Genomic DNA, 27,299 nt, shown 5'->3' with positions numbered 1-27,299 from the left:
TTGATGAGGTCACTAATTAGTAAGGAACTTGCCTCACCTGCTTATCTAGGTCTTAATTGAAAGTAAAAAACCGTGGAATGAGTTTGACACCACGTATGTTTTAAAGGAGCAGCCCCCAGCGTACCGTGTTTCCTGTTACGCTGACAGGCACAGAGGGAGATGGGTAAACGCACCGACAACTAGGAGAACACGTTGATCGTCCCTTCACTTTGTGTGTGTGTGAGAGGAAGTGGTACACTGTCTGGTAATTTTAGGGAGCGATATGTTTTCATTACTGATGGTGTGCCTGCCTTCTGTAATGTCAATGCCCCCCCCCCCCTCACTAAATTTAGGCTAAATGTAGGGAGCCCGAAGAGACTGCAGTACATGAATGTGTAGGGAGCCTGAAGAGAGAGACCACAGTACATGAGACCATTTAGGAGCATCTTAGCATTCAGGCTAGAGAGACTCCTCCGAGACGTTGACACTCAGTTGTCACATTCTAATACCCAACGCTGGCAGTGTCCGTGGGTCTGTTTAGCTCAGTGGCTGTTCTGTTATCCCAACGCTGGCAGTGTCCGTGGGTCTGTTTAGCTCAGTGGCTGTTCTGTTATCCCAACGCTGGCAGTGTCCGTGGGTCTGTTTAGCTCAGTGGCTGTTCTGTTATCCCAACGCTGGCAGTGTCCGTGGGTCTGTTTCCTACCTGACAGGTCGCTCCTACCAGGTGGCGTGGCGAGGCGTGGCGAGAATCTGTCTCCTCTCCACGCGCTCTCACCACTGGTGTCCCCCAGGGCTCTGTTCTTGGCCCTCTCCTATTCTCGCTATACACCAAGTCACTTGGCTCTGTCATAACCTCACATGGTCTCTCTTATCATTGCTATGCAGACGACACACAATTAATCTTCTCCTTTCCCCCTTCTGATGACCAGGTGGCGAATCGCATCTCTGCATGTCTGGCAGACATATCAGTGTGGATGACGGATCACCACCTCAAGCTGAACCTCGGCAAGACGGAGCTGCTCTTCCTCCCGGGGAAGGACTGCCCGTTCCATGATCTCGCCATCACGGTGTCCTCCTCCCAGAGCGCCAAGAACCTTGGCGTGATCCTGGACAACACCCTGTCGTTCTCAACTAACATCAAGGCCCGTTCCTGTAGGTTCATGCTCTACAACATCCGCAGAGTAACCCTGCCTCACACAGGAAGCGGCGCAGGTCCTAATCCAGGCACTTGTCATCTCCCGTCTGGATTACTGCAACTCGCTGTTGGCTGGGCTCCCTGCCTGTGCCATTAAACCCCTTCAACTCATCCAGAACTCCCGTCTGGTGTTCAACCTTCCCAAGTTCTCTCACGTCACCCCGCTCCTCCGTTCTCTCCACTGGCTTCCAGTTGAAGCTCGCATCCGCTACAAGACCATGGTGCTTGCCTTTGTGAGGGGAACTCAGGCTGATCAGGCCCTGGGCACTGCTGTCCACCTCTGGCCTGCCCACCACTGAGGAAGTACAGCTCCCGCTCAGCCCAGTCAAAACTGTTCGCTGCCCTGGCCCCCCAATGGTGGAACAAACTCCCTCACGCGCCAGGACAGCGGAGTCAATCACCACCTTCCGGAGACACCTGGGAATACTGGATAGGTTAAGTAATCTGTTTTAGATGCACTATTGTTAAGTGACTGTCCCACTGGATGTCATAAGGTGAATGCACCAATTTGTAAGTCGCTCTGGATAAGAGGACTCTGTTTAGCTCAGTGGCTGTTCTGTTATCCCAACGCTGGCAGTGTCCGTGGGTCTGTTTAGCTCAGTGGCTGTTCTGTTATCCCAACGCTGGCAGTGTCCGTGGGTCTGTTTAGCTCAGTGGCTGTTCTGTTATCCCACTGTGTCAGTGTCCGTGGGTCTGTTTAGCTCAGTGGCTGTTCTGTTATCCCACTGTGTCCGTGGGTCTGTTTATCTCAGTGGCTGTTCTGTTATCCCACTGTGTCCGTGGGTCTGTTTAGCTCAGTGGCTGTTCTGTTATCCCACTGTGTCAGTGTCCGTGGGTCTGTTTAGCTCAGTGGCTGTTCTGTTATCCCACGGTGTCCGTGGGTCTGCTTAGCTCAGTGGCTGTTCTGTTATCCCACGGTGTCCGTAGGTCTGCTTAGCTCAGTGGCTGTTCTGTTATCCCACAGTGCCCGTGGGTCTGCTTAGCTCAGTGGCTGTTCTGTTATCCCACTGTGCCCGTGGGTCTGCTTAGCTCAGTGGCTGTTCTGTTATTGGCTACTGTTTCTCACTCTACGTTTTGCGTTAATTGCAGTTCGATTGGTCTCTGAAGTACATTTCATGGACAACTTCTCTGTCTTGTCTTGTCGATCTTGACATCTGATTGGTTCTCTCTCTCTCTCTTCCTCAGGTGTATCGTGGGCTGGACATCATAACCAATAAGGTGACTGCTGAGGAGCGTGCCCAGTGTAGTCATCACATGATCAGCTTCGTGGATCCCTTGGTCAGCAGCTACACTGTGGTAGACTTCAGGAACAAGGCCCTGGCTCTCATATCCTTTATGAATGTATTTCCTGTATGGGTGAGACATGGGGACCACAACGCTCGCGCACGTCAACGAGCGTCTGCGTAGCCAGGCACTAAAATAGAACTTGGTTGTATTTGTGGCGTTTGACACGCTGCAAGTCCCGCCTCTCCAATCTCATTGGTTTTTAGGAGCACATACCCACGTGGGTGATTGGAAGATGAACTGAGGTCCACACTCCAGTCCAGTTGGTGGTGGTAATGCACCTTAAACTAAACTAACTAACTAACCCTTTTATCTGTGGATTATTGTCAGAGTAGAGGACCTTGTGCATTTCAGGTAAAATAGCAACCCAATGTTTATATCCCAGGACAAATTAGTTAGCAACAGCAAGCTAAACGATACCAATACCGATAACCAATATTTCAAATTTTAGTGGCTTTTTAAGCCTTCTAGTACAGTTAAATAGTTAAAACACACATGGACTCAACATCTCAGTGCAAGAGCCGTTACTACCGTCCCTGGTTCGAATCCAGGCTGTATCACATCTGGCCGTGTTTGGGCGACCCAAAGGGAGCTGCACAATTGGCCCAGCGTCGTCCGGGTTTAGCAGGGGTAGGCGTGGATGTTTTGGAGTCAGATAACTCTGAGGACGTTGGGGGAAAAATTTTATTGATCCCCCAATCCTTAGGTAAAGCTGTAAAGTGCAATATGAATGTCAATACACGCAATAGGTTGACTGGGGAGGTGATTTCACACAGTCACAGTCCCGCGATAAGAGCTACAACGCTAATATTTGCGTAAACTCTTAACAGTTGTGCTATGTGGGTGTCACTGAGTAGGCTGATACCCCATTTCATTGCTCCACATTCCAACCTTGTTTAACATTATCTAGTCTAAATATGGCACGATTCCACCAATTGTAACCTTCTGCGTCACTTTCGAAGAGGTACTTTTATTTTGAAGGCAAACCGCAAAGTCCACTATTGTGCCTAATCCTTATTGTGGCTAGCTTCACAACACATAACCCGGTCCGGTCGAGCCTCACTTGCCAGATGAAGCTAGCTGGCTGCTTATAACGTTAGCTTTGGGCAACAGGGTTAAGTAGCTGGCTAGCTATTTATTTTCAAGAAGTAAAATTCAATTTCAGTAGGCGAACAACAAGTGGTTACCTACCTACCTACCTAACTAATACTTACTCGCAAGGATTCCTAAATCATTGCTAAGAATAATGAAAATGACCGCAGTTTCCACTGGTCATTGTTTTTAGACTGGTTGTATTGGTGCTAGCTAACTACCAAGCTAAAGCTAGCTACCAAGCTAAATCAGTTTCTACTGGTCGTTGTTTTCAGACTGGTTGTATTGGTGCTAGCTAGCTACCAAGCTAAATCAGTTTCTACTGGTCATTGTTTTCAGACTGGTTGTATTGGTGCTAGCTAGCTACCAAGCTAAAGCTAGCTACCCCAGAAGTTGCGGTCGAACAAATAATGCTTTTATTACCAACACGTCGTTCGTGGCCGGCGTTTGCAGACTTTTTGTTGTTGTTGTACAGTTTTGTACAGTGCTACTGATAGTAGTGACGTGCAAATTCATTAATAGTTCATTAATAGTTCATTAATAGTTCATTAATAGGTAGTTAATAATTGTACGACGTGTCAATTTAAAAGCTTATTTAACGTGTCAAATAGTGTTATTTTGACGTGCATCTTCTTTGACATGTGAAGACCCAAACGGCGTTCCATAGTATGAATGTCGTGAAGCTAACTAGCTAGCTAGCAGTGACCCCATTACTGTGTAACTCCGGTAGGGCAACATCTGGAGAAATAGCTCACTTGGTAGTGTGTTACCGGTGCTCAACCAGTCGGCAACGTCACCCACGACAGGGGGACGTCACCCACGACGGGACGTCACCCACGACATCGGTTCTGCACATCGGCGTTGAACTCGTCATCGCTAATATCGTCCGATTCCGATATGTTCACCGATATATCGTGCATCCTTATTAATATTCTCTATCATTGTTGTTTTAGAGAATTTAGCAGTACATCCAACCGGCCTCATAAAACCCAGACCGTGTGTGTGTGTGGTGTTGTGTGTGTGTGTGTGTGTTTGCGTTGTGTGTGTGTGTGTGTGTTTTGCGTTGTGTGTGTGTGTTTTGCGTTGTGTGTGTGTGTTTTGCGTTGTGTGTGTGTGTGTGTGTTTTGCGTTGTGTGTGTGTGTTTTGCGTTGTGTGTGTGTGTTTTGCGTTGTGTGTGTGTGTTTTGCGTTGTGTGTGTGTGTTTTGCGTTGTGTGGTGTGTGGCGTGTGGCGTGTGTGTGTGTGTGTGTGTGGTGTGTGTGTGTGTGTTTTTGTGTGTGTGTGTGTGTGGCGAGCAGTTTGCTGATATCCGCTTTGTAAACTGAGTGCCCCCATGGTGGCAGTGGGGTCATGGTATGGGGCAGGTATAAGCTACGGACAAACGAAAACGATTGCATTTTATGGATTAGCAGTTTGAATGCGCAGGGATACCGTGACGTTTGTTATTATTGTTATTGTTGTTATTGTTTCAACCAACAGATGCTCATCTGTATTCCCAGTCACGTGAAATCCATCTATGGGCCTAATACTTTTATTTCAATTGACTGATTTCCTGATATGGACTGTAAACTCAGTAAAAATAATTTATGTGTTTTTATATATTCTAGTTTCAGTTTATATTTATTTATATTCAATTCGTTCTGATCTCTTTAATTTCTGGTTCTTTTCCCCAACACATTGAAATGTGTGTTGTAAGTAATTTAGTTATGTTGCATTGTTATTCTGTTGTTGTATGGCTAGATATTGTTGGGGCTAGACGGACGGGGAGACGGACGGACGGGGAGACGAGACTGATGGGGGGAGAGAGACGGGGGGAGGGGGGGAGATGGGGGGGGGGAGAGGACGGATGGGAGGGGGAGAGACAGGGAGTGAGGTCTAATAGAGGGAGTGAAAGAAGGAGAGGGGGGTAGTTAAAAAGGATGTAGAGAGAAAGTTGGATGTAGGGTTAGGGTTAGTATAATGGAATGGAAATGAGAAGAAGAGGTGTAGAGGAATGGAGAGGGATGGAGAGATGAGGAGACTGAGAGGAGAATAACATAGTATCATGACTGGTCCATTCTCTCTCCGTTAAACATACTGCTCACATAGCATCTCTCTCTGTCTCTCTCTGTCTCTCTCTGTCTCTCTTTCTGTCTCTCTCTGTCTCTCTCTGTCTCTGTCTCTCTCTCTCTCTTTCTGTCTCTCTCTGTCTCTCTTTCTGTCTCTCTCTGTCTCTCTTTCTGTCTCTCTCTGTCTCTCTTTCTGTCTCTCTCTGTCTCTCTTTCTGTCTCTCTCTGTCTCTCTTTCTGTCTCTCTCTGTCTCTCTTTCTGTCTCTGTCTCTCTCTGTCTCTCTTTCTGTCTCTCTCTGTCTCTCTTTCTGTCTCTCTCTGTCTCTCTTTCTGTCTCTCTCTGTCTCTCTTTCTGTCTCTCTCTGTCTCTCTTTCTGTCTCTCTCTCTGTCTGTCTTTCTGCATCTCTCTCTCTTTCTGTCTCTCTCTGTCTGTCTCTCTTTCTGTCTCTCTCTCTGTCTCTCTGTCTCTGCATCTCTCTGTGCCTCTCTCTGTGCCTCTCTCTGTGCCTCTCTCTGTGCCTCTCTCTGTGCCTCTCTCTGTGCCTCTCTCTCTGCCTCTCTCTCTGCCTCTCTCTCTGCCTCTCTCTGTGCCTCTCTCTGTGCCTCTCTCTGTGCCTCTCTCTGTGCCTCTCTCTCTGCCTCTCTCTGTGCCTCTCTCTCTGCATCTCTCTGTGCCTCTCTCTCTGCCTCTCTCTCTGCCTCTCTCTCTGCCTCTCTCTGTGCCTCTCTCTGTGCCTCTCTCTGTGCCTCTCTCTGTGCCTCTCTCTGTGCCTCTCTCTGTGCCTCTCTCTGTGCCTCTCTCTGTGCCTCTCTCTGTGCCTCTCTCTGTGCCTCTCTCTCTGCCTCTCTCTCTGCATCTCTCTCTGCATCTCTCTCTGCCTCTCTCTCTGCCTCTCTCTCTGCCTCTCTCTCTGCATCTCTCTGTGCCTCTCTCTGTGCCTCTCTCTCTGCCTCTCTCTCTGTGCCTCTCTCTGTGCCTCTCTCTCTGCCTCTCTCTCTGCCTCTCTCTGCCTCTCTCTGTGCCTCTCTCTCTGCCTCTCTCTGCATCTCTCTGTGCCTCTCTCTCTGCCTCTCTCTCTGCCTCTCTCTGTGCCTCTCTCTCTCTCTCTCTGCATCTCTCTCTGCCTCTCTCTCTGCATCTCTCTCTGTGTCTGTCTCTCTCTGCATCTCTCTCTGTGTCTGTCTCTCTCTGCCTCTCTAGCATCATTTCCTGATTTTCCCTCCCTTCCCCGCTCTCTGTTCCTTTCTCTTCAGCCCTCCTACTTTCCATCCATCTGCCCTCCTACTTTCCATCCATCTGTCTCTCTTTCTCTCCCACAGGCTCATATTCTCCCTCCCTTATCTCCTCTTCTCACCATCTCTCTCTCACTCCTTACTGATGTCAGAGTGGTGACTGTCTGTGTGTCTGTGCGAGGGGGTGGTGAGTGATGATGGCTGATGGGCCTTAACTGCTCAGACAAGATATCTAATAATCGCGAGAGAGAGAGAGGGGAGGGACTTCCTATGAGCCTATCATCAGCTCTCTGAACACTTGCCTTGTATTATTTGGAAATCAATATGTAAGTCGCTCTGGATAAGAGCGTCTGCTAAATGACTTAAATGTAATGTAAATGTAGTTCATATACCCCCCCAAACACACGTTTGCCTTCATAATCCAATTTTATTAGTCACATGTGCCGAATACAACCTTAGAGTGAAACACTTACTTACAAGCCTTTAAATAAATAACTGCATTGTTGGTTTTCTCCTAAATTTCGTGATATCCAATTGTTATATTCGTCTAGTCTCATCATTGCAACTCCTGTATGGACTCAGGAGAGAGGTGACGGTCGAGAGCCGTGAGTCCCCTGAAACCCAACCAATGTGTCGGAGGAAACACCGTACACCTGGTGACCGTGTCAGCGTGCATTGCACCCGGCCTGCCACAGGAGTCGCTAGTGCGTGATGGGACAAGGACATCCCCGCCGGCCAAACCCTCCCCGCCGGCCAAACCCTCCACTAACCCAGACGACGCTGGGCCAATTGTGCTCCGCCCCATGTGTCATCCCGGTCGTGGCCCGGCTACGACAGAGCCTGGACTCAAACCCATAGTCTCTAGTGGCACAGCTAGCCCTGCGATGCAATGCTTTAGACCACTGCGCCACTCGGGAGGCCCTAACAATGCAGTTTTAAGATCAGTTAGAACTGCCTCAATTTGTCGGGGCTCTACAAGGTGTCAAGCGTTCCACAGCAGAGACGCTTTTATCCAAAGCGACTTACAGTCATGTGTGCATACATTCTACGTATGGGTGGTCCCGGGGATCGAACCCACTACCCTGGCGTTACAAGCGCCATGCTCTACCAACTGAGCTACAGAAGGACGCTGGCCCATGTCGACTCCAATGCTTCCCACAGTTGTGTCAAGTTGGCTGGATGTCCTTTGGGTGGTAATGTAATGGTGAGAGGTTAGCATGTCCTGGGGGGGTATGATATAAAATGCTAACCTCCCCTGTTATTGTAATGGTGAGAGGTTAGCATGTCCTGGGGGGGTATGATATAAAATGCTAACCTCCCCTGTTATTGTAATGGTGAGAGGTTAGCATGTCCTGGGGGGGTATGATATAAAATGCTAACCTCCCCTGTTATTGTAATGGTGAGAGGTTAGCATGTCTTGGAGGAATGATATAAAAATGCTAACCTCCCCTGTTATTGTAATGGTGAGAGGTTAGCATGTCTTGGAGGAATGATATAAAAATGCTAACCTCCCCTGTTAATGTAATGGTGAGAGGTTAGCATGTCCTGGGGGGGTATGATATAAAATGCTAACCTCCCCTGTTATTGTAATGGTGAGAGGTTAGCATGTCTTGGAGGGATATGATATTTGTGAGTAAAAAAAAAAAACTTTCACTCAAAATTATTCACGATTTCATTCAGGATTATCGTGGTAGTATCCCACACTAATGAAGTGTTTAGAGACATTATATTGTTATTTAAAGTGTGTGTGTTATTTATTAGGGTAAATCAGGGTTTCCTTAACCAGCTCACATAGAGGACGTGTACAGCAGAGAGAAGCTACCTGTCATAGTAGGAGGAACTAACTACTACATAGAATCACTGCTGTGGAGAGTACTGATGGATGAAGGGGTAAGAGCCACACTCCTCACCCCTAACTCACCCCTAACTCACCCTTCACCCCTAACTCACCCTTCACCCCTAACTCACCCTTCACCCCTAACTCACCCTTCACCCCTAACTCACCCTTTCACCCCTAACTCACCCCTACATCAGTCATTGCTGTGGAGAGTACTGATGGATGAAGGGGTAAGAGCCACACTCCTCACCCCTAACTCACCCCTAACTCACCCCTACATCAGTCATTGCTGTGGAGTACTGATGGATGAAGGGGTAAGAGCCACACTCCTCACCCCTAACTCGCCCTTAACTCACCCTTCACCCCTAACTCACCCACCCCTAACTCACCCCTCACCCCTAACTCACCCCTCACCCCTAACTCACCCCCTAACTCACCCCTAACTCACCACTCACCCTTCACCCCTACATCAGTCATTGCTGTGGAGAGTACTGATGGATGAAGGGGTAAGAGCCACACTCCTCACCCCCCTAACCCCTAACTCACCCCTAACTCACCCCTCACCCCTAACTCACCCCTACATCAGTCATGTGTGAAGAGCACCTGATAATGCAATTTAATGTCAACTCACTTTATTCTAATTCTCTCTCTTCACTTCTCTACTTCTGTCCCCCGGCTCTCTCTTTCTCTCTCCCGGTCTCTTTCCATTTCTCTTTTTTTTCTCTCTCTTTTGCTCTCCTTGTTCTCTCTCTCAGCATGAGAATGAAGGAGAGGGGAAGAAAGGCGGGTCTCTTGATAGGAAGGCGGAGCTGGAGAAACTGGGCGGGGCTGAGCTCCACAGGAGACTGACCGAGGTCGATCCTGAAATGGCCTCCATGCTACATCCTCACGACACACGCAAGATCGCCAGGTAGGCTGGTACTGCGCCTTAGCCGGGTGGGCTGGCACTGCGCCTTAGCCGGGTGGGCTGGCACTGCGCCTTAGCCGGGTGGGCTGGCACTGCGCCTTAGCCGGGTGGGCTGGCACTGCGCCTTAGCCGGGTGGGCTGGCACTGCGCCTTAGCCGGGTGGGCTGGCACTGCGCCTTAGCCGGGTGGGCTGGCACTGGTTGTATATTATTGACACTCAGTTCCACATTACTTATTCATGCCTGGGTGCACTGTGTGCTGTGAAGAGACAAACCTCACCCGACACAAACTCTTTCCTCCTGTCATTTCCTGTCAGTAGAGGAACAGTGTCACACACACACACACACACACACACACACACACACACACACACACACACACACACACACACACACACACACACACACACACACACACACACACACACACACACACACACACACAGCAGAGGAGAAGCACCCTGCGACCCAACCCTCAATCTCACAGGTTCTAGACAGGCTGTTCTGACATACTGTAACCCCTCTCTGTACGTTTGTGTGTCATAAAAACACCATCCTGTCAATGAGCTGAGGGGTTGCTGAGTTTACTGGGCACAGAGTCGGCACCTGCCCCAACCCATCACATCATCTGATGACTCTGACTAGACATCAGCCCCAACCCATCACATCATCTAATGAGGGTAGACACCAGCCTGACCCATCACATCATCTAATGAGGGTAGACACCCCCTGACCCATCACATCATCTAATGAGGGTAGACACCAGCCCTGACCCATCACATCATCTAATGAGGGTAGACACCAGCCCTGACCCATCACATCATCTAATGAGGGTAGACACCCCATCACATCATCTAATGAGGGTAGACACCAGCCCTGACCATTCACATCATCTCACATCATCTAATGAGGGTAGACACCAGCCCTGACCCATCACATCATCTAATGACCCATCACATCATCTAATGAGGGTAGACACCAGCCCTGACCCATCACATCATCTAATGACCCATCACATCATCTGAGGGGAGACATCACAGCCCAGCCCTGACCCATCACATCATCTAATGAGGGGAGACACCAGCCCCCCTGACCCATCACATCATCTAATGAGGGTAGTGACACCAGCCCCGACCCATCACATCATCTAATGAGGGGAGACACCAGCCCCCCCGACCCATCACATCATCTAATGAGGGGAGACACCAGCCCCGACCCATCACATCATCTAATGAGGGGAGACACCAGCCCCGACCCATCACACATCATCTAATGAGGGGAGACACCAGCCCCGACCCATCACATCATCTAATGAGGGAGACACCAGCCCCGACCCATCACATCATCTAATGAGGGGAGACACCAGCCCCGACCCATCACATCATCTAATGAGGGGAGACACCAGCCCCGACCCATCACATCATCTAATGAGGGGAGACACCAGCCCCGACCCATCACATCATCTAATGAGGGGAGACACCAGCCCCATCACATCATCTAATGAGGGGAGACCCATCACATCATCTAATGAGGGGAGACACCAGCCCCGACCCATCACATCATCTAATGAGGGGAGACACCAGCCCCGACCCATCACATCATCTAATGAGGGTAGACACAGCCCCGACATCATCTAGAGGGTAGACCCAGCCCTGACCCATCACATCATCTAATGAGGGGAGACACCAGCCCATCATCTAATGACCCATCACATCATCTAATGAGGGGAGACACCAGCCCCGACCCATCACATCATCTAATGAGGGGAGACACCAGCCCCCTGACCCATCACATCATCTAATGAGGGGAGACACCAGCCCCGACCCATCACATCATCTAATGAGGGGAGACACCAGCCCCGACCCATCACATCATCTAATGAGGGGAGACACCAGCCCCGACCCATCACATCATCTGAGGGGAGACACCAGCCCCGACCCATCACATCATCTAATGAGGGAGACACCAGCCCCGACCCATCACATCATCTAATGAGGGGAGACACCAGCCCCGACCCATCACATCATCTAATGAGGGAGACACCAGCCCCGACCCATCACATCATCTAATGAGGGGAGACACCAGCCCCGACCCATCACATCATCTAATGAGGGAGACACCAGCCCCGACCCATCACATCATCTAATGAGGGGAGACACCAGCCCCGACCCATCACATCATCTAATGAGGGGAGACACCAGCCCCGACCCATCACATCATCTAATGAGGGTAGACCCATCACATCATCAGGAGAATATTCCATCCCAATGATGATAACGCTCAATTATTTAAGCTTTGACCGATCCCCCTCATCTTTGTAAGACAGCTTGGTTTAGTAATAATTAGGCAAAGACTCAGCTTCTGGATTCTTTATAACCCCCTCTACGTGTGTGTACACAGGTTTATCACTTTTCTACCAGCCTTGGCAGTTTCTCGCCATTCCTTGGAAGGATCCTCTTCCTGTTGTCCTTTGTTCTCTCAACTCTCACACCACTACACAGCAACACAATGGTCTAGTCACACATTATGGAATTATGACTACTAACACATTTCATATAATTATATGATTTCAGGGTGGAATCCTTTAGTCATTACTTTAAATATATAAATTCCCTTATCAACACCTGCCCCAACCCATCTCATCATCTGACAGAGTAGACACCAGCCCTGACCATCACACCAGCCCTGACCATCACACCAGCCCTGACCATCACACCAGCCCTGACCATCACACCAGCCCTGACCATCACACCAGCCCTGACCATCACACCAGCCCTGACCATCACACCAGCCCTGACCATCACATTTGCCCCACCCATCACACCAGCCCCATCACACCAGCCCCATCACACCAGCCCCATCACACCAGCCCCATCACACCAGCCCCATCACACCAGCCCCATCACACCAGCCCCATCACACCAGCCCCATCACACCAGCCCCGACCCGACCATCACACCAGCCCCATCACACCAGCCCCGACCATCACACCAGCCCCATCACACCAGCCCCGACCCATCACACCAGCCCAGCCCCGACCCATCACACCAGCCCCATCACACCAGCCCCATCACACCAGCCCCGACCCATCACATCACACCAGCCCAGCCCCGACCATCACACCAGCCCCTTCACACCAGCCCCATCACACCAGCCCCATCACACCAGCCCAGCCCCGACCATCACACCAGCCCCATCACACCAGCCCAGCCCCGACCATCACACCAGCCCAGCCCCGACCCATCGCACCAGCCCCGACCCATCGCACCAGCCCCGACCCATCGCACCAGCCCCATCGCACCAGCCCCATCGCACCAGCCCCACCTCACCACACCAGCCCCAACCCACCGCACCAGCCCCGACCCATCACATCTAATGTCTAATGTTTTTTTACCCCCTCCATTTTATTTGTACTTCCATGTCCTCTTATGTTCATCTGTGAAAGAGGCCGGGACTCTCACTGTGTCCTGTTTTGATTGACACCTCTAGGAGCCTACAGGTGCATGCGGAAACAGGCGTGCCTCACAGCCATTGGTTGGAGGAGCAGAGAGGGCAGGAGGGGGGAGATGTGCTGGGGGGGCCACTGAGGTACCCAGACCCCTGTATCTTCTGGTTACATGCTGACATGGAGGGTAAGGAACCCCCTCCCCCTTTCTCTTTTCCCCAAAGTGTCTCATATTGTTTTCTTAGCTCAGTAAAGTTACGTCCAGATGACTAGGACCCCAAAGTGCAAAATATGCTAAGATAAAGGGATTATCACTTGCATTGGGTTTTTGGATACGAACGCTAATAAGTTAGCATTTGTAGACCGTGGCCAAAATCATAGCTTGGGTTGCTTACAGGAAACCAACATGTTTGTCTAATTTGAATGAGCTACCCTTCCCCCTGTCTGTCTTTAGCCATAGATGAGCGCTTGGACAGTCGTGTGGATCAGATGCTGTTGACAGGCCTGATAGACGAGCTCAGAGATTTCCACCTGAGATTCAACCAGCAGAAGATTCAGGACCAGAGGTGGGTGTGGTCGTGTTGCCACGGGGTCAGATGACGCTGGGTCGTGTTGCCATGGGGTCGTGTTGCCACGGGGTCGGCTGACGCTGGGTCGTGTTGCCATGGGGTCGTGTTGCCACGGGGTCGGCTGACGCTGGGTCGTGTTGCCATGGGGTCGTGTTGCCACGGGGTCGGCTGACGCTGGGTCGTGTTGCCACGGGGTCGGCTGACGCTGGGTCGTGTTGCCACGGGGTCGGCTGACGCTGGGTCGTGTTGCCACGGGGTCGGCTGACGCTGGGTCGTGTTGCCACGGGGTCGGCTGACGCTGGGTCGTGTTGCCACGGGGTCGGCTGACGCTGGGTCGTGTTGCCACGGGGTCGGCTGACGCTGGGTCGTGTTGCCACGGGGTCGGCTGACGCTGCGTAGGGCTGTTTCAGCCACTTATTGATTTGACCATTGATTGTGTGTCTTAGGTGTGGTCACGGGGAAATGACGGCATATTTCCTTAGGATGCTGCTCTACTGCTCTACCCACTGACTCCCTGCTCTACCCACTGACTCCCTGCTCTACCCACTGACTCCCTGCTCTACCCACTGACTCCCTGCTCTACCCACTGACTCCCTGCTCTACCCACTGACTCCCTCCTTCAGCAACCCCCCCACCTTGCTCTAACCACTGACTCCCTCCTTCAACCCCCCCACCTTGCTCTATCCACTGACTCCCTCCTTCAGCAACCCCCCCACCTTGCTCTACCCACTGACTCCCTCCTTCAGCAACCCCCCCACCTTGCTCTACCCACTGACTCCCTCCTTCAGCAACCCCCCCCCTACCTTGCTCTAACCACTGACTCCCTCCTTCAACCCCCCCACCTTGCTCTATCCACTGACTCCCTCCTTCAGCAACCCCCCCCCCACCTTGCTCTACCCACTGACTCCCTCCTTCAGCAACCCCCCCCCCCCACCTTGCTCTACCCACTGACTCCCTCCTTCAGCAACCCCCCCCACCTTGCTCTACCCACTGACTCCCTCCTTCAGCAACCCCCCCCACCTTGCTCTATCCACTGACTCCCTCCTTCAGCAACCCCCCCCCCCACCTTGCTCTATCCACTGACTCCCTCCTTCAGCAACCCCCCCACCTTGCTCTACCCACTGACTCCCTCCTTCAGCAACCCCCCCCACCTTGCTCTACCCACTGACTCCCTCCTTCAGCAACCCCCCCCCACCTTGCTCTACCCACTGACTCCCTCCTTCAGCAACCCCCCCCCCCACCTTGCTCTATCCACTGACTCCCTCCTTCAGCAACCCCCCCACCTTGCTCTACCCACTGACTCCCTCCTTCAGCAACCCCCCCACCTTGCTCTACCCACTGACTCCCCCTTCAGCAACCCCCCCCCCCCCCTTGCTCTACCTTGCTCTACCCACTGACTCCCTCCTTCAGCAACCCCCCCCCCCCCCTTTGACAGCGGTCACCGATCTGCAAGGTCAATCCTCGTACAACGACCCCCCCGCTCGTTCTTCTTCCCCTCACGTGTCCTCTCTTCTTTCTCCACTTCCCCTCCATTCTTCTCTCTCTTGCCCTCTGCTGATGCACATCATCTCTCTCTCTCTCGCTCTCTCTCTCTCCTTCGCTCTCTCTCGCTCTCTCTCGCTCTCTCTCGCTCTCCCTCTCTCTCTCTCTCTGTCTCTCTCGCTCTCTCTCGCTCTCTCTCGCTCTCTCTCGCTCTCTCTCGCTCGGGGGTTTAGGGAGAGAGAGTTCTATTATGGAGCCAGTGTGAGTCAGCAGATTGACACAGCTCTAGGGTGTGGCTGCTGCACTCACTCACACCAGCCCTGGACTGCAATAACGTGGAGCCACAATGGCATCCGGTCAGAGCTGCAGTGGCATGCAGACTGTGTTGTGCTAGTACATTTAGAGATGGAAACTGACACTCAATGAGACCACATTGCCTCCCCCTCTTTCTGTTGCTTGCTCTTGTTCACTCTCATCAATGATTTAGAAGGAGAAATAAGGCAGAAACTCCCTTTAGCCCATCCAATGCTTTTAAATCCATCCATAGTAGCAGGCAAGACATGTCTCTCTGTCGTCGGGGGCCAGGTGATGCTTTTGAATCATTCAGGGGTAGTGTACACTTCATGTAGAAGGGTATAGAATCCGATCACAACTAATGACTCTCTCGTCAGGACCAGGGGACAACGTCTCAACAGGCTTCATGTCTCTGTCCTGTCCAGCAGCACCATGAGACCCTCTGTGTCCTTCTGTCTCCTGTCTCTTGGCCTGACCCCTACTGTGGAGTGATAGAGAAGGAGGGAGGGAGTTTTCAGAGAGCGTGTGATGGGTTAGCGAGATGGAGACATTGCCCCTGGTTGTCTAGTCTAGCTCAAGACTGTGTGACACTGTTGTTATTTTTGGAGGACTTGATGACAATGATATATGTAATGATACTGTTATAATAATATGTTACTACTGTTCACCACTCCCCCCCCTCTCTGTCACCCCCCTTGCTCAGTGTCTCCTTATCTCCTCTCTCTCCTTATCGCTCCTCTCTCTCTCTCTCTCTCTCCCGCTCCTTCTCTCTCTCCCTCCTTCTCTCTCTCCCTCCTTCTCTCTCTCCCCTCCTTCTCTCTCTCCCTCCTTCTCTCTCTCCCTCCTTCTCTCTCTCCCTCCTTCTCTCTCTCCCTCCTTCTCTCTCTCCCTCCTTCTCTCTCTCCCTCCTTCTCTCTCTCCCTCCTTCTCTCTCTCCCTCCTTCTCTCTCTCCCTCCTTCTCTCTCTCCCTCCTTCTCTCCTCTCTCTCTCGCTCCTTCTCTCCTCTAACTCGCTCCTTCTCTCCTCTCTCTCGTTCCTTCTCTGCTCTCTCCTTCTCTGTCTCGTTCCTTCTCTGCTCTCTCCTTCTCTCCTCTGTCTCGTTCCTTCTCTGCTCTCTCCTTCTCTCCTCTCTCTCCCTCCTTCTCTCTCTCGCTCCTTCTCTCCTCTCTCTCGCTCCTTCTCTCCTCTCTCTCGCTCCTTCTCTCCTCTCTCTCGCTCCTTCTCTCCTCTCTCTCGCTCCTTCTCTGCTCTCTCCTCTCTCTCCCTCCTTCTCTCTCTCTCTTCCTCCTTCTCTCCTCTCTCTCTGTCTCAGTCAGGACTACCAGCATGGTATATTCCAGTCTATAGGTTTTAAGGAGTTCCATGAGTACCTGACATGTCCTGATGAGACGACACAGGAGGTCCGAGAGACACTCCGGAACCAAGGTGTGTGTGAGACACTCCGGAACCGAGGTGTGTGTTTGAGAGACACTCCGGAACCGAGGTGTGTGTTTGAGAGACACTCCGGAACCGAGGTGTGTGTTTGAGAGACACTCCGGAACCGAGGTGTGTGTTTGAGAGACACTCCGGGAACCGAGGTGTGTGTTTGAGAGACACTCCGGGAACCGAGGTGTGTGTTTGAGAGACACTCCGGGAACCGAGGTGTGTGTTTGAGAGACACTCCGGGAACCGAGGTGTGTGTTTGAGAGACACTCCCGGGAACCGAGGTGTGTGTGTTTGAGAGACACTCCGGGAACCGAGGTGTGTGTTTGAGAGACACTCCGGGAACCGAGGTGTGTGTTTGAGAGACACTCCGGGAACCGAGGTGTGTGTTTGAGAGACACTCCGGGAACCGAGGTGTGGTGTGTGTTTGAGAGACACTCCGGGAACCGAGGTGTGTGTTTGAGAGACACTCCGGGAACCGAGGTGTGTGTTTGAGAGACACTCCGGGAACCGAGGTGTGTGTTTGAGAGACACTCCGGGAACCGAGGTGTGTGTTTGAGAGACACTCCGGGAACCGAGGTGTGTGTTTGAGAGACACTCCGGGAACCGAGGTGTGTGTTTGAGAGACACTCCGGGAACCGAGGTGTGTGTTTGAGAGACACTCCGGGAACCGAGGTGTGTGTTTGAGAGACACTCCGGGAACCGAGGTGTGTGTTTGCGTACCAGGGTTTAGGTTAGGAAGATGTGGTGCCATTAATTTCCCCATGAACATTTATTCCCTAATCTGATTCAGGACGTCCAGCCACGTTTCTCACTATGACAGAAATCACTTTTTAGTTTTTTAATAATTCATTTTAACAGAACATTCAACTTGGATGCAACATCGTGCGTCATTCTTACCAAATTCTGTTGAGCAATTTGTAGATATTAGATGACATAGGGTTATGGAAAGCTTTTTCTAAAGTAAATTGAATTAAATTGCCAAATTTATATAGCCTAATTAGCTTACTCATGTTTATTCAGAAATAAATAAAATCATTGATTTTGGCCACAGAGGATCATTTAGCTTCTTTTAAAAAAACTAAAAAACTAAACTGTGGTTTGTTTTAAATCGCATAGCCTACAGTCAGAAGGATCGGCAATTTTGGGCAGCGCTCTCAGCAAATACCAAATAGACGATTTGTAGAGTTGCAACTGTCAGTGAAAAGCAGAACGATCCATCCAGACATATCGCAATATTTAAAAATACAAGCACGGAGAAACTGTTTCGAAAGCAAATTTGCTGTAAAGAGAAGACAATGAGAGACTCCCTGCTGAGTCTGCATATTCACTGAGTCTTATCATTGGGTCAGGGACACTTCCTCCAGGTTAGACGGAGGTCATGTTTGTATTTGCTGTAAAGAGAAGACAATGAGAGACTCCCTGCTGAGTCTTATCATTGGGTCAGGGACACTTCCTCCAGGTTAGACGGAGGTCATGTTTGTATTTGCTGTAAAGAGAAGACAATGAGAGACTCCCTGCTGAGTCTTATCATTGGGTCAGGGACACTTCCTCCAGGTTAGACGGAGGTCATGTTTGTATTTGCTGTAAAGAGAAGACAATGAGAGACTCCCTGCTGAGTCTTATCATTGGGTCAGGGACACTTCCTCCAGGTCAGACGGAGGTCATGTTGTATTTGCTGTAAAGAGAAGACAATTTGTGTTCTCATAGGTGGATCAGACATCGTTTTCATTGATCTGTTAATGTCAGCCGAGTAAAAGGCTACCCTGTCATTTGTGTCATATTTATTAAAAAATATATATTAAAAAAAAAATATTCTTCTGATGTCTTTAGTCATATAAAGTGTTGTAGAATTGCATGAAATGTGATTTATAAAAGGCCAAAATTATTCAGAGGAAGAAATCTGATCAGCCTACTCTGGGTTATAAAATTTGCATAAATTATGAATATTCAATCGACTCATCACATTACGAATAGTGTAGCAAAACATGCTTCACACCATGTAGTAAACAGTTCAGGTTTCAAGCAATTATGTGGTTTCAAAATGTATACTACCTCCAGCACATTGCAACGTTGTGTGGGACGTGATGAGGCCTGCCTAGTCAACGTTGTGTGGGACGTGATGAGGCCTGCCTAGTCAACGTTGTGTGGGACGCGCTGAGGCCTGCCTAGTCAACGTTGTGTGGGACGTGATGAGGCCTGCCTAGTCAACGTTGTGTGGGACGTGATGAGGCCTGCCTAGTCAACGTTGTGTGGGACGTGATGAGGCCTGCCTAGTCAACGTTGTGTGGGACGTGATGAGGCCTGCCTAGTCAACGTTGTGTGGGACGTGATGAGGCCTGCCTAGTCAACGTTGTGTGGGACGTGATGAGGCCTGCCTAGTCAACGTTGTGTGGGACGTGATGAGGCCTGCCTAGTCAACGTTGTGTGGGACGTGATGAGGCCTGCCTAGTCAATGTTGTGTGGGACGTGATGAGGCCTGCCTAGTCAATGTTGTGTGGGACGTGATGAGGCCTGCCTAGTCAACGTTGTGTGGGACGTGATGAGGCCTGCCTAGTCAACGTTGTGTGGGACGTGATGAGGCCTGCCTAGTCAACGTTGTGTGGGACGTGATGAGGCCTGCCTAGTCAACGTTGTGTGGGACGTGATGAGGCCTGCCTAGTCAACGTTGTGTGGGACGTGATGAGGCCTGCCTAGTCAACGTTGTGTGGGACGTGATGAGGCCTGCCTAGTCAACGTTGTGTGGGACGTGATGAGGCCTGCCTAGTCAACGTTGTGTGGGACGTGATGAGGCCTGCCTAGTTGCCTATACACTTGAAGGGGGAATGGGAATTGAGCTTCAATTAGCGGCTATTACCGGCTATTACCAGCTAACGGAAGCCTTGGTGTGTGTGTGTGTGTGTGTGTGTGTGTGAGAGATTTAATGGACTGAATCTCTTTCTCTCTCAGGTGTAGAGAATCTGAAGATGGCTACGAGACGGTACGCCAGGAAACAGAACAAATGGGTCCGTAGTCGCTTCCTCAAGAGTGAGTCCCTCTGTCCGTCCCCCTCTACGTTCTTCTCTCCGTCCCCTCTCCGTCCCCCTCTCCGTCCCCCTGTCCGTCCCCCTGTCCGTCCCTCTCTCCGTCCCCCTGTCCGTCCTTCTCTCCGTCCCCTGTCCGTTCTTCTCTCCGTCCCTCTGTCCGTTCTTCTCTCCGTCCCTCTGTCCGTTCTTCTCTCCGTTCCTCTTCCTCATCTCTTCGATGTGTGTGTTATCAACATGATGCTGTAGTAATCAGAGCTGACTTTCACACAGACTGTGAAACACACCAACAACCCCTCCTACACACACACACGGCATGTTTTTCTATCCCAGTTGGGACCTAAAATTCGTCTCCATTCAAAATGCTATTTTCCCTGACCTTCCCCCTTTACCCCCAAACCCTAAACCGAACCACTAAGTTTAAAACAGCCTTTGTCCTCATGGTAACGAGGGAACATTTTCTGTGTTTTACTATCCTTGTGGGGACATTTGGGGGATTTTTGGTCCCCACGAGGATACACACACACACACACACACACACACACACACACACACACACACACACACACACACACACACACACACACACACACACACACACACACACACCACTACTCAAACCCTAGACCTTACCCACTAAGCCCAATCCCTGAGGCATTTCATGTACATCAACTCACAACTCACAAACATTTTTTTTTAAATATATTTTTATTTAACCGGGTAGGCCAGTTGAGAACCAGTTCTCATTTACAACTGCGACCTGGCCAAGATAAAGCAAAGCAGTGTGACACAAACAACAACTCAGAGTTACACATAAACAAACGTACAGTCAATAACACAATAGAAAAGTTTATATACAGTGTGTGCAAATGAAGTAAGGAGGTAAGGCAATAAATAGGCCAATAGTAGCGAAGTAATTACAATTTAGCAGATTAACACTGAAGTGATACACGTGCAGATGAGGATGTGCAAGTTGAAACAAATATGGAACGAGGTAGGTTGGATGGGCTATTTACAGATGGGCTGTGTACAGCTGCATTGATCGCTAAACTGCTCTGACAGCCAACACACAGCCAATGAAACACTCCCAACAGCACACCCCTATTGAGGAGAGGAGAGGAGGAGGAGGAGGAGAGGGAGAGATTTGACCTGTAACCTTTCCACGGTGTAGAGAATCGTGGTTGTAGGGGTTACTTGAAGTGTCTAGGCTCCTATTTGGGTTGGGCATCCATTCATCCGATGTACGTGCCTCAGGGATTGGGCCTAAGGGGATGTAGGGTCTAGGGTTTGAGTGGGGATTGGGGGTAGGGTCTAGGGTTTGAGTGGGGGATTGGGCCTTAGGGGGTAGGGTCTAGGGTTTGAGTGGGGGATTGGGGGTAGGGTCTAGGGTTTGAGTGGGGGATTGGGCCTTAGGGGGTAGGGTCTAGGGTTTGAGTGGGGGATTGGGCCTAAGGGGGTAGGGTCTAGGGTTTGAGTGGGGGATTGGGCCTAAGGGGGTAGGGTCTAGGGTTTGAGTGGGGGATTGGGGGTAGGGTCTAGGGTTTGAGTGGGGGATTGGGGGTAGGGTCTAGGGTTTGAGTGGGGGTAGGGTCTAGGGTTTGAGTGGGGGATTGGGCCTAAGGGGGTAGGGTCTAGGGTTTGAGTGGGGGATTGGGGGTAGGGTCTAGGGTTTGAGTGGGGATTGGGCCTAAGGGGGTAGGGTCTAGGGTTTGAGTGGGGGATTGGGGGTAGGGTCTAGGGTTTGAGTGGGGGATTGGGGGTAGGGTCTAGGGTTTGAGTGGGGGATTGGGGGTAGGGTCTAGGGTTTGAGTGGGGGATTGGGGGTAGGGTCTAGGGTTTGAGTGGGGGATTGGGCCTTAGGGGTAGGGTCTAGGGTTTGAGTGGGGGATTGGGGGTAGGGTCTAGGGTTTGAGTGGGGGATAGGGTCTAGGGTTTGAGTGGGGGTAGGGTCTAGGGTTTGAGTGGGGGTAGGGTCTAGGGTTTGAGTGGGGGTAGGGTCTAGGGTTTGAGTGGGGGTAGGGTCTAGGGTTTGAGTGGGGGTAGGGTCTAGGGTTTGAGTGGGGGATTGGGGGTAGGGTCTAGGGTTTGAGTGGGGGTAGGGTCTAGGGTTTGAGTGGGGGTAGGGTCTAGGGTTTGAGTGGGGGTAGGGTCTAGGGTTTGAGTGGGGGATTGGGGGTAGGGTCTAGGGTTTGAGTGGGGGATTGGGCCTTAGGGGGTAGGGTCTAGGGTTTGAGTGGGGGATTGGGCCTAAGGGGGGGGTAGGGTCTAGGGTTTGAGTGGGGGATTGGGGGTAGGGTCTAGGGTTTGAGTGGGGGATTGGGGGTAGGGTCTAGGGTTTGAGTGGGGGATTGGGGGTAGGGTTTGAGTGGGGGATTGGGGGTAGGGTCTAGGGTTTGACTGGGGGATTGGGCCTAAGGAGGTAGGGTCTAGGGTTTGAGTGGGGGATTGGGCCTAAGGAGGTAGGGTCTAGGGTTTGAGTGGGGGATTGGGGGTAGGGTCTAGGGTTTGATTGGGGGTAGGCTCTAGGGTTTGAGTGGGGGATTGGGGGTAGGGTCTAGGGTTTGAGTGGGGGATTGGGGGTAGGGTCTAGGGTTTGAGTGGGGGATTGGGCCTAAGGAGGTAGGGTCTAGGGTTTGAGTGGGGGATTGGGCCTAAGGAGGTAGGGTCTAGGGTTTGAGTGGGGGATTGGGGGTAGGGTCTAGGGTTTGAGTGGGGGATTGGGCCTAAGGAGGTAGGGTCTAGGGTTTGAGTGGGGGATTGGACAGCCTTAAGCACTACTGACGTGCACTAACCCCTTAGCCTTGATCCTTGATCCCCCACCTGTCTCCACCGCTTGTCTCTTCCTCCACCCTCGTCTTCCTCCAGTCCTAATCCTGTTAGGACAGAAGTGGCTTAAACCTCCTCACCTCTCTGTCTGACCTCAGTGACCTGCGCCAGATGGATAGACTGTGTTCGTTGCGTACGTGTCTGTGAGAGTGCGTGTCTGTGAGAGTGCGTGTCTGTGAGAGTGCGTGTCTGTGAGAGTGCGTGTCTGTGAGAGTGCGTGTCTGTGAGAGTGCGTGTCTGTGAGAGTGCGTGTCTGTGAGAGTGCGTGTCTGTGAGAGTGCGTGTCTGTGAGAGTGCGTGTCTGTGAGAGTGCGTGTCTGTGAGAGTGTGTCTCTGTGTGTGTCTGTGAAAGAGACTGTGTGTGACTGTGTCTCTGTGTGTGTGTGTGTGTGTGTGTGTGTGTGTGCGCCTGCCTGCCAGCCAGTGAAAGAGACTGTCTGTGTGAGAGTGACTATTTGTGTGAGAGACGGTGTGTGTGTGTCCACATTGCCTGGGTGTCTGCTTGTCTGGCTTACCTGCTTATCTGCTTATCTGCTTATCTTTACCTTGGTGCTTAGTTCCAAGCTTTCTTCTCCGTGACGATGGTCAATCAACATCGGTAATGAAGGCCTCTGCTGAGGGTCAGACGATGTTGGCCAATCATGATACTTCCCAGAGTGTTAGACTGGCTTGGTTAACAAGGCTGTAACTATTCCAGTATCGTAATATTTTTTTGGTCCATGGCAAACAGAATGCAGACTCTCTTTAGTCCTTTCATTACTATAATATATTAACCTTTTATTCGAACTAGGCCAGTCAGTTAAGAACAAATTCTTATTTTTACAATGGAGGCCGTAACCCGGACGACGCTGGGCCAATTGTGCGTCGCCGCTGTGGGACTTCCGATCACGGCCGGGTTGTGATACAGCCTGGAATCGAACCAGGGTCTAGTGCTGCATCTAGCACTCAGTCGCAGTGCCTCAGACCGCTTTAAAAAAAACTATTGTATGTGTAAAATATTGTGTGCTGTAGCTTGGGAAAATACGTAAATGTGACTCTGGATGAAAACATAATGATGTTTTGTTTCCAACATTAGGGCTGTTTTCTTAACTTCTTGCATGGAGCCACAATCATAATCATCATCGTAGCGTAATCATAGCCTCAAGCTCAATACCATAACGCAACGTAAACTATTAATGAAATTCGCAAATGAAATTAAATTAATATGCTAGCTCTCAAGCTTAGCCTTTTGTTAACAACACTGTCATCTCAGATTTTCAAAAATATGGTTCTCAAGCATAGCAAAACTAGCATTTATGTAACAGTACTGATAGTTAGCGTAGCATTTAGCATTAGCATCAGTAGGAAACATTTTCACAAAAACCAGCAAAAACATTCAAATAAATAATTTACCTTTTGAAGATATTCGGATGTTTTCAATGAGGAGACTCTCAGTTAGATTGCAATGTTCAGTTTTTCCTGAAAGATTTTTTGTGCAGGAGAAATCGGTCCGTTTGGTGCGTCACGTTTGGCTACCAAAAAAAAAAAGAAAATTCAGTTATCCAAACGCCAAACTTTTTTCCAAATTAACTCCATAATATCGACTGAAACATGGCAAACGTTGTTTAGAACCAGTCCTCAAGGTGTTTTTCACATCTCTACAATGATGCACACTTCCAGGAACGATACTTCTCTGTCTGTATCGCATAGTAAAATTATTGCCACTGAGAATTACGCACCAACGTAGACAAAGGCCACCGGACGGGCCCCTGGCAAATGTAGTCTCTTATGGCCAATCTTCCAATGATATGCCTACAAATACGCCACAATGCTGCAGACATCTTGGACGAACAGCAGAGCGCATAAGCTCGTTCACAGCATATTCACAGCCATATAAGGAGACAATGGAAAACAGAGCTTCAAAAATTCAGCTCATTTCCTGTTTGAAGTTGCATCTTGGTTTTGCCTGTAGCATCAGTTCTGGGGCACTCACAGATAATATCTTTGCAGTTTTGGAGACGTCAGAGTTTTGTCTTTCCAAGGCTGTCAATTCCATACATAGTCGAGCATCTTTTCGTGACAAAATATTGCGCTTAAAACGGGCATGTTTTTTTTATCCAATAATGAAATAGCGCCCCCCTAGCTTCAACTGGTTAAAGAATTAAATCCTCTGTCATGACGTGGCCCTTTTTGGGTGTATTTTGTGGTCCCCCCCCCCCCGTCTCTCTCTCTCCCACCCCAGGTTTTACAACGGTCATAAATTCCTGGTAGAAACTCTCTTTTACTGCCATGGGGTATTGAGGGAGGGCGCCTATAGAGAACAAAGACTTCTCTTCAATGGGTTTTCATTGGGAATCCAGATTTCTGAGGGACCTTCTTTCAGTTCCTATCGCTTCCATTCGATGTCACCAGTCTTTAGAAATTTTGAGGTTTTTCCCTTGAGAAATGAAGAATATGCATATCCAGAAGATTTGGGAAAACTTGAAGTGTACTGGCGCTGATCACCCAGTCTTTAATTTTATCGATTATTTATGTTAAAAAACACCTAAAGTTGCATTACAAAAGTAGTTTGGCAAAGTTAACAGGTAAAAATGTTTTGGCAAAGTTAACAGGTAACTTATAAGATTTTGAGAAATGAAGCGACTTTCCAGAAGTTGGAACCTGTGTTTTTCTGGATCAAACGCCTTCAAAATAAATGTATATTTTGGATATATATGGATGGAACTAATCAAACAAAATGACCATTTGTGATGTTTACGGGACATATTGGAGTGCCAACAAAAAGAAGATCATCAAAGATAAGGCATGAATTATATCTTTATTTCTGCCTTTTGTGTCGTGCCTGCAGGGTTGAAATATGCTTCTCTCTTTTTGTTTACTATGGTGCTATCCTCAGATAGCCTTTTTGAAATCTGACATGTTGGCTGGATTCACAACACGCTTTACATGGTTGATTTTTATAGTCATTTATTTGAATTTGGCGCTCTGCATTTTCACGCTACCGTCCCACATATCCCAAAGAGGTTTTAAGGACAGTCATGTCGAGTTTGTCTTGGTGGTCTTATGAAGGACAGGAAACGTTACTGTGTCTTTAGTTCCACTTCTCAATTGTGTGGTTTGCATCTGATGGTTGTATAAAATGTATGATTCAATATGAAACTATTTGTGAGAAGATGTAATGTGATGTTGGCCTTCTAAACGAGATACTTGTTTAGAAATAAAGTTTTAACAATTCAGTGGCCACGCCCCCCCCCTCCCTCCCTTTGAGCGGGAAACTCAGTGAGGATTCACTAGAATTCTAGTGTTCTACTGTATTCTAGTGAATCCTCACTGAGTTTCCCGCTCTTTTCCTGTCCCCGCCCCTTTCCTTTGTCTACCAAGCCGTAACTAGGGACTTGCCTATCATGTCAGTAACCAATTCTATGAACTATTGTGTGTATACAATTTGTATATCACTGATTCATGATCTATGCTAGGGGTTCGTACAGATATCCAAATGTTTGCGTCTACCAAGCCGTAATATCGGTTTCATCAACTAGGGACTTTTCTATCTCTCCGTCCCTCAGTCTGTCCCTCTCCCCGTCCCTCTCCCCGTCCCTCTCTCAGTAACCAATTCTATGAGCTATTGTGTGTATACAATTTGTATATCGCTGATTCATGATCTATGCTAGGGGTTTGTACAGATATCCAAGGGTTTGCGACATTCAGAATATGACTGGGGTAATGTCACATTAATAGAAGACCTTAATCGATAAGATGTGAAAATATCTGAAGAGTTCTATTTGGGAAATTGAAACCATAAACAACATGTTACCGTGGTTACCGACTTCCGAGGTAATTACTCTTCTGTGATTCGTTGAATAATTATGCATAAATTATGTTATAATTAATATTATAACCATATATTATACAGAATTGATATACGATCTTCACATTTTAACGATAGTCAACGCTACGACACTGAGGTCAGGAGATACTGTGGATGTGTTAGGCTGCTTTGATCCAGTTGGCAACCTCTCTTAATGAATCTCCCTTTTCTAAGCTCCCTGACTATCCGGATTCATCCGGCTAGTCATTTTTAATGATGATGGTGGATGAACACGACGTTACTACTGATCCCCCAAAGGAAGTCATTATGTTTACCAGAGTGCTAGGCTGGTTTGTGATAGGCTTATGTAGAGTTGGCTTCCTTTCTCAATGTCCAATCCCTGTTACCAAGTTCTTTTAGCATCACTGGTGACAACTTTATCCGGATTCATTAGATAGAATCGTTAGAATCGTTAGATAGAATCGTTAGATAGAATCGTTAGAATCGTTAGATAGAATCGTTAGATAGATTCGATAGAATCGTTAGATAGATTCGATAGATTACTTTCACCCCTGCGTCCATATGTCTCCCTGGTAACGTCACCTCCTACGTGCGAATCTGATGAATGAAACAAAACAGCTCTTAAAACAAAACAGCTCTTAAAACACCCCAAGTTTTAAAATAAAAAAATAGTTTTGTTATGCCTACTCTTTCAACCTGAAATGAGGTTTACTGCTGTTTGCATAGCGACAGCTGGGGTCCTCTCTGAGCTGGGGTCCTCTCTGAGCTGGGGTCCTTTCTGAGCTGGGGTCCTCTCTGAGCTGGGGCCCTCTCTGAGCTGGGGTCCTTTCTGAGCTGGGGTCCTCTCTGAGCT

The 27,299-nt window shown here is 49.5% G+C and overlaps 1 protein-coding gene across 2 annotated transcripts in view; it reads left to right on the top strand.

The window, feature by feature from the left end:
- trit1 (tRNA isopentenyltransferase 1) overlaps nt 1–27,299 on the top strand; it is a 77,157-nt gene that overhangs the window by 36,115 nt on the left and 13,743 nt on the right. For both annotated transcript variants that reach the window (XM_046327602.1, XM_046327601.1), the window contains exons 2-8: nt 2,360–2,500; nt 8,625–8,723; nt 9,426–9,580; nt 13,066–13,208; nt 13,476–13,587; nt 16,680–16,792; nt 19,739–19,816. In XM_046327602.1, coding sequence (XP_046183558.1) covers nt 2,360–2,500; nt 8,625–8,723; nt 9,426–9,580; nt 13,066–13,208; nt 13,476–13,587; nt 16,680–16,792; nt 19,739–19,816 — 841 coding nt within the window. The remainder of the gene's footprint in view (nt 1–2,359; nt 2,501–8,624; nt 8,724–9,425; nt 9,581–13,065; nt 13,209–13,475; nt 13,588–16,679; nt 16,793–19,738; nt 19,817–27,299) is intronic.

Source organism: Oncorhynchus gorbuscha, linkage group LG24, assembly GCF_021184085.1.
Source record: "Oncorhynchus gorbuscha isolate QuinsamMale2020 ecotype Even-year linkage group LG24, OgorEven_v1.0, whole genome shotgun sequence".
NCBI classification, from domain to species: Eukaryota; Metazoa; Chordata; class Actinopteri; order Salmoniformes; family Salmonidae; genus Oncorhynchus; species Oncorhynchus gorbuscha.
This window is presented reverse-complemented; position numbering and strand designations above follow the sequence as displayed.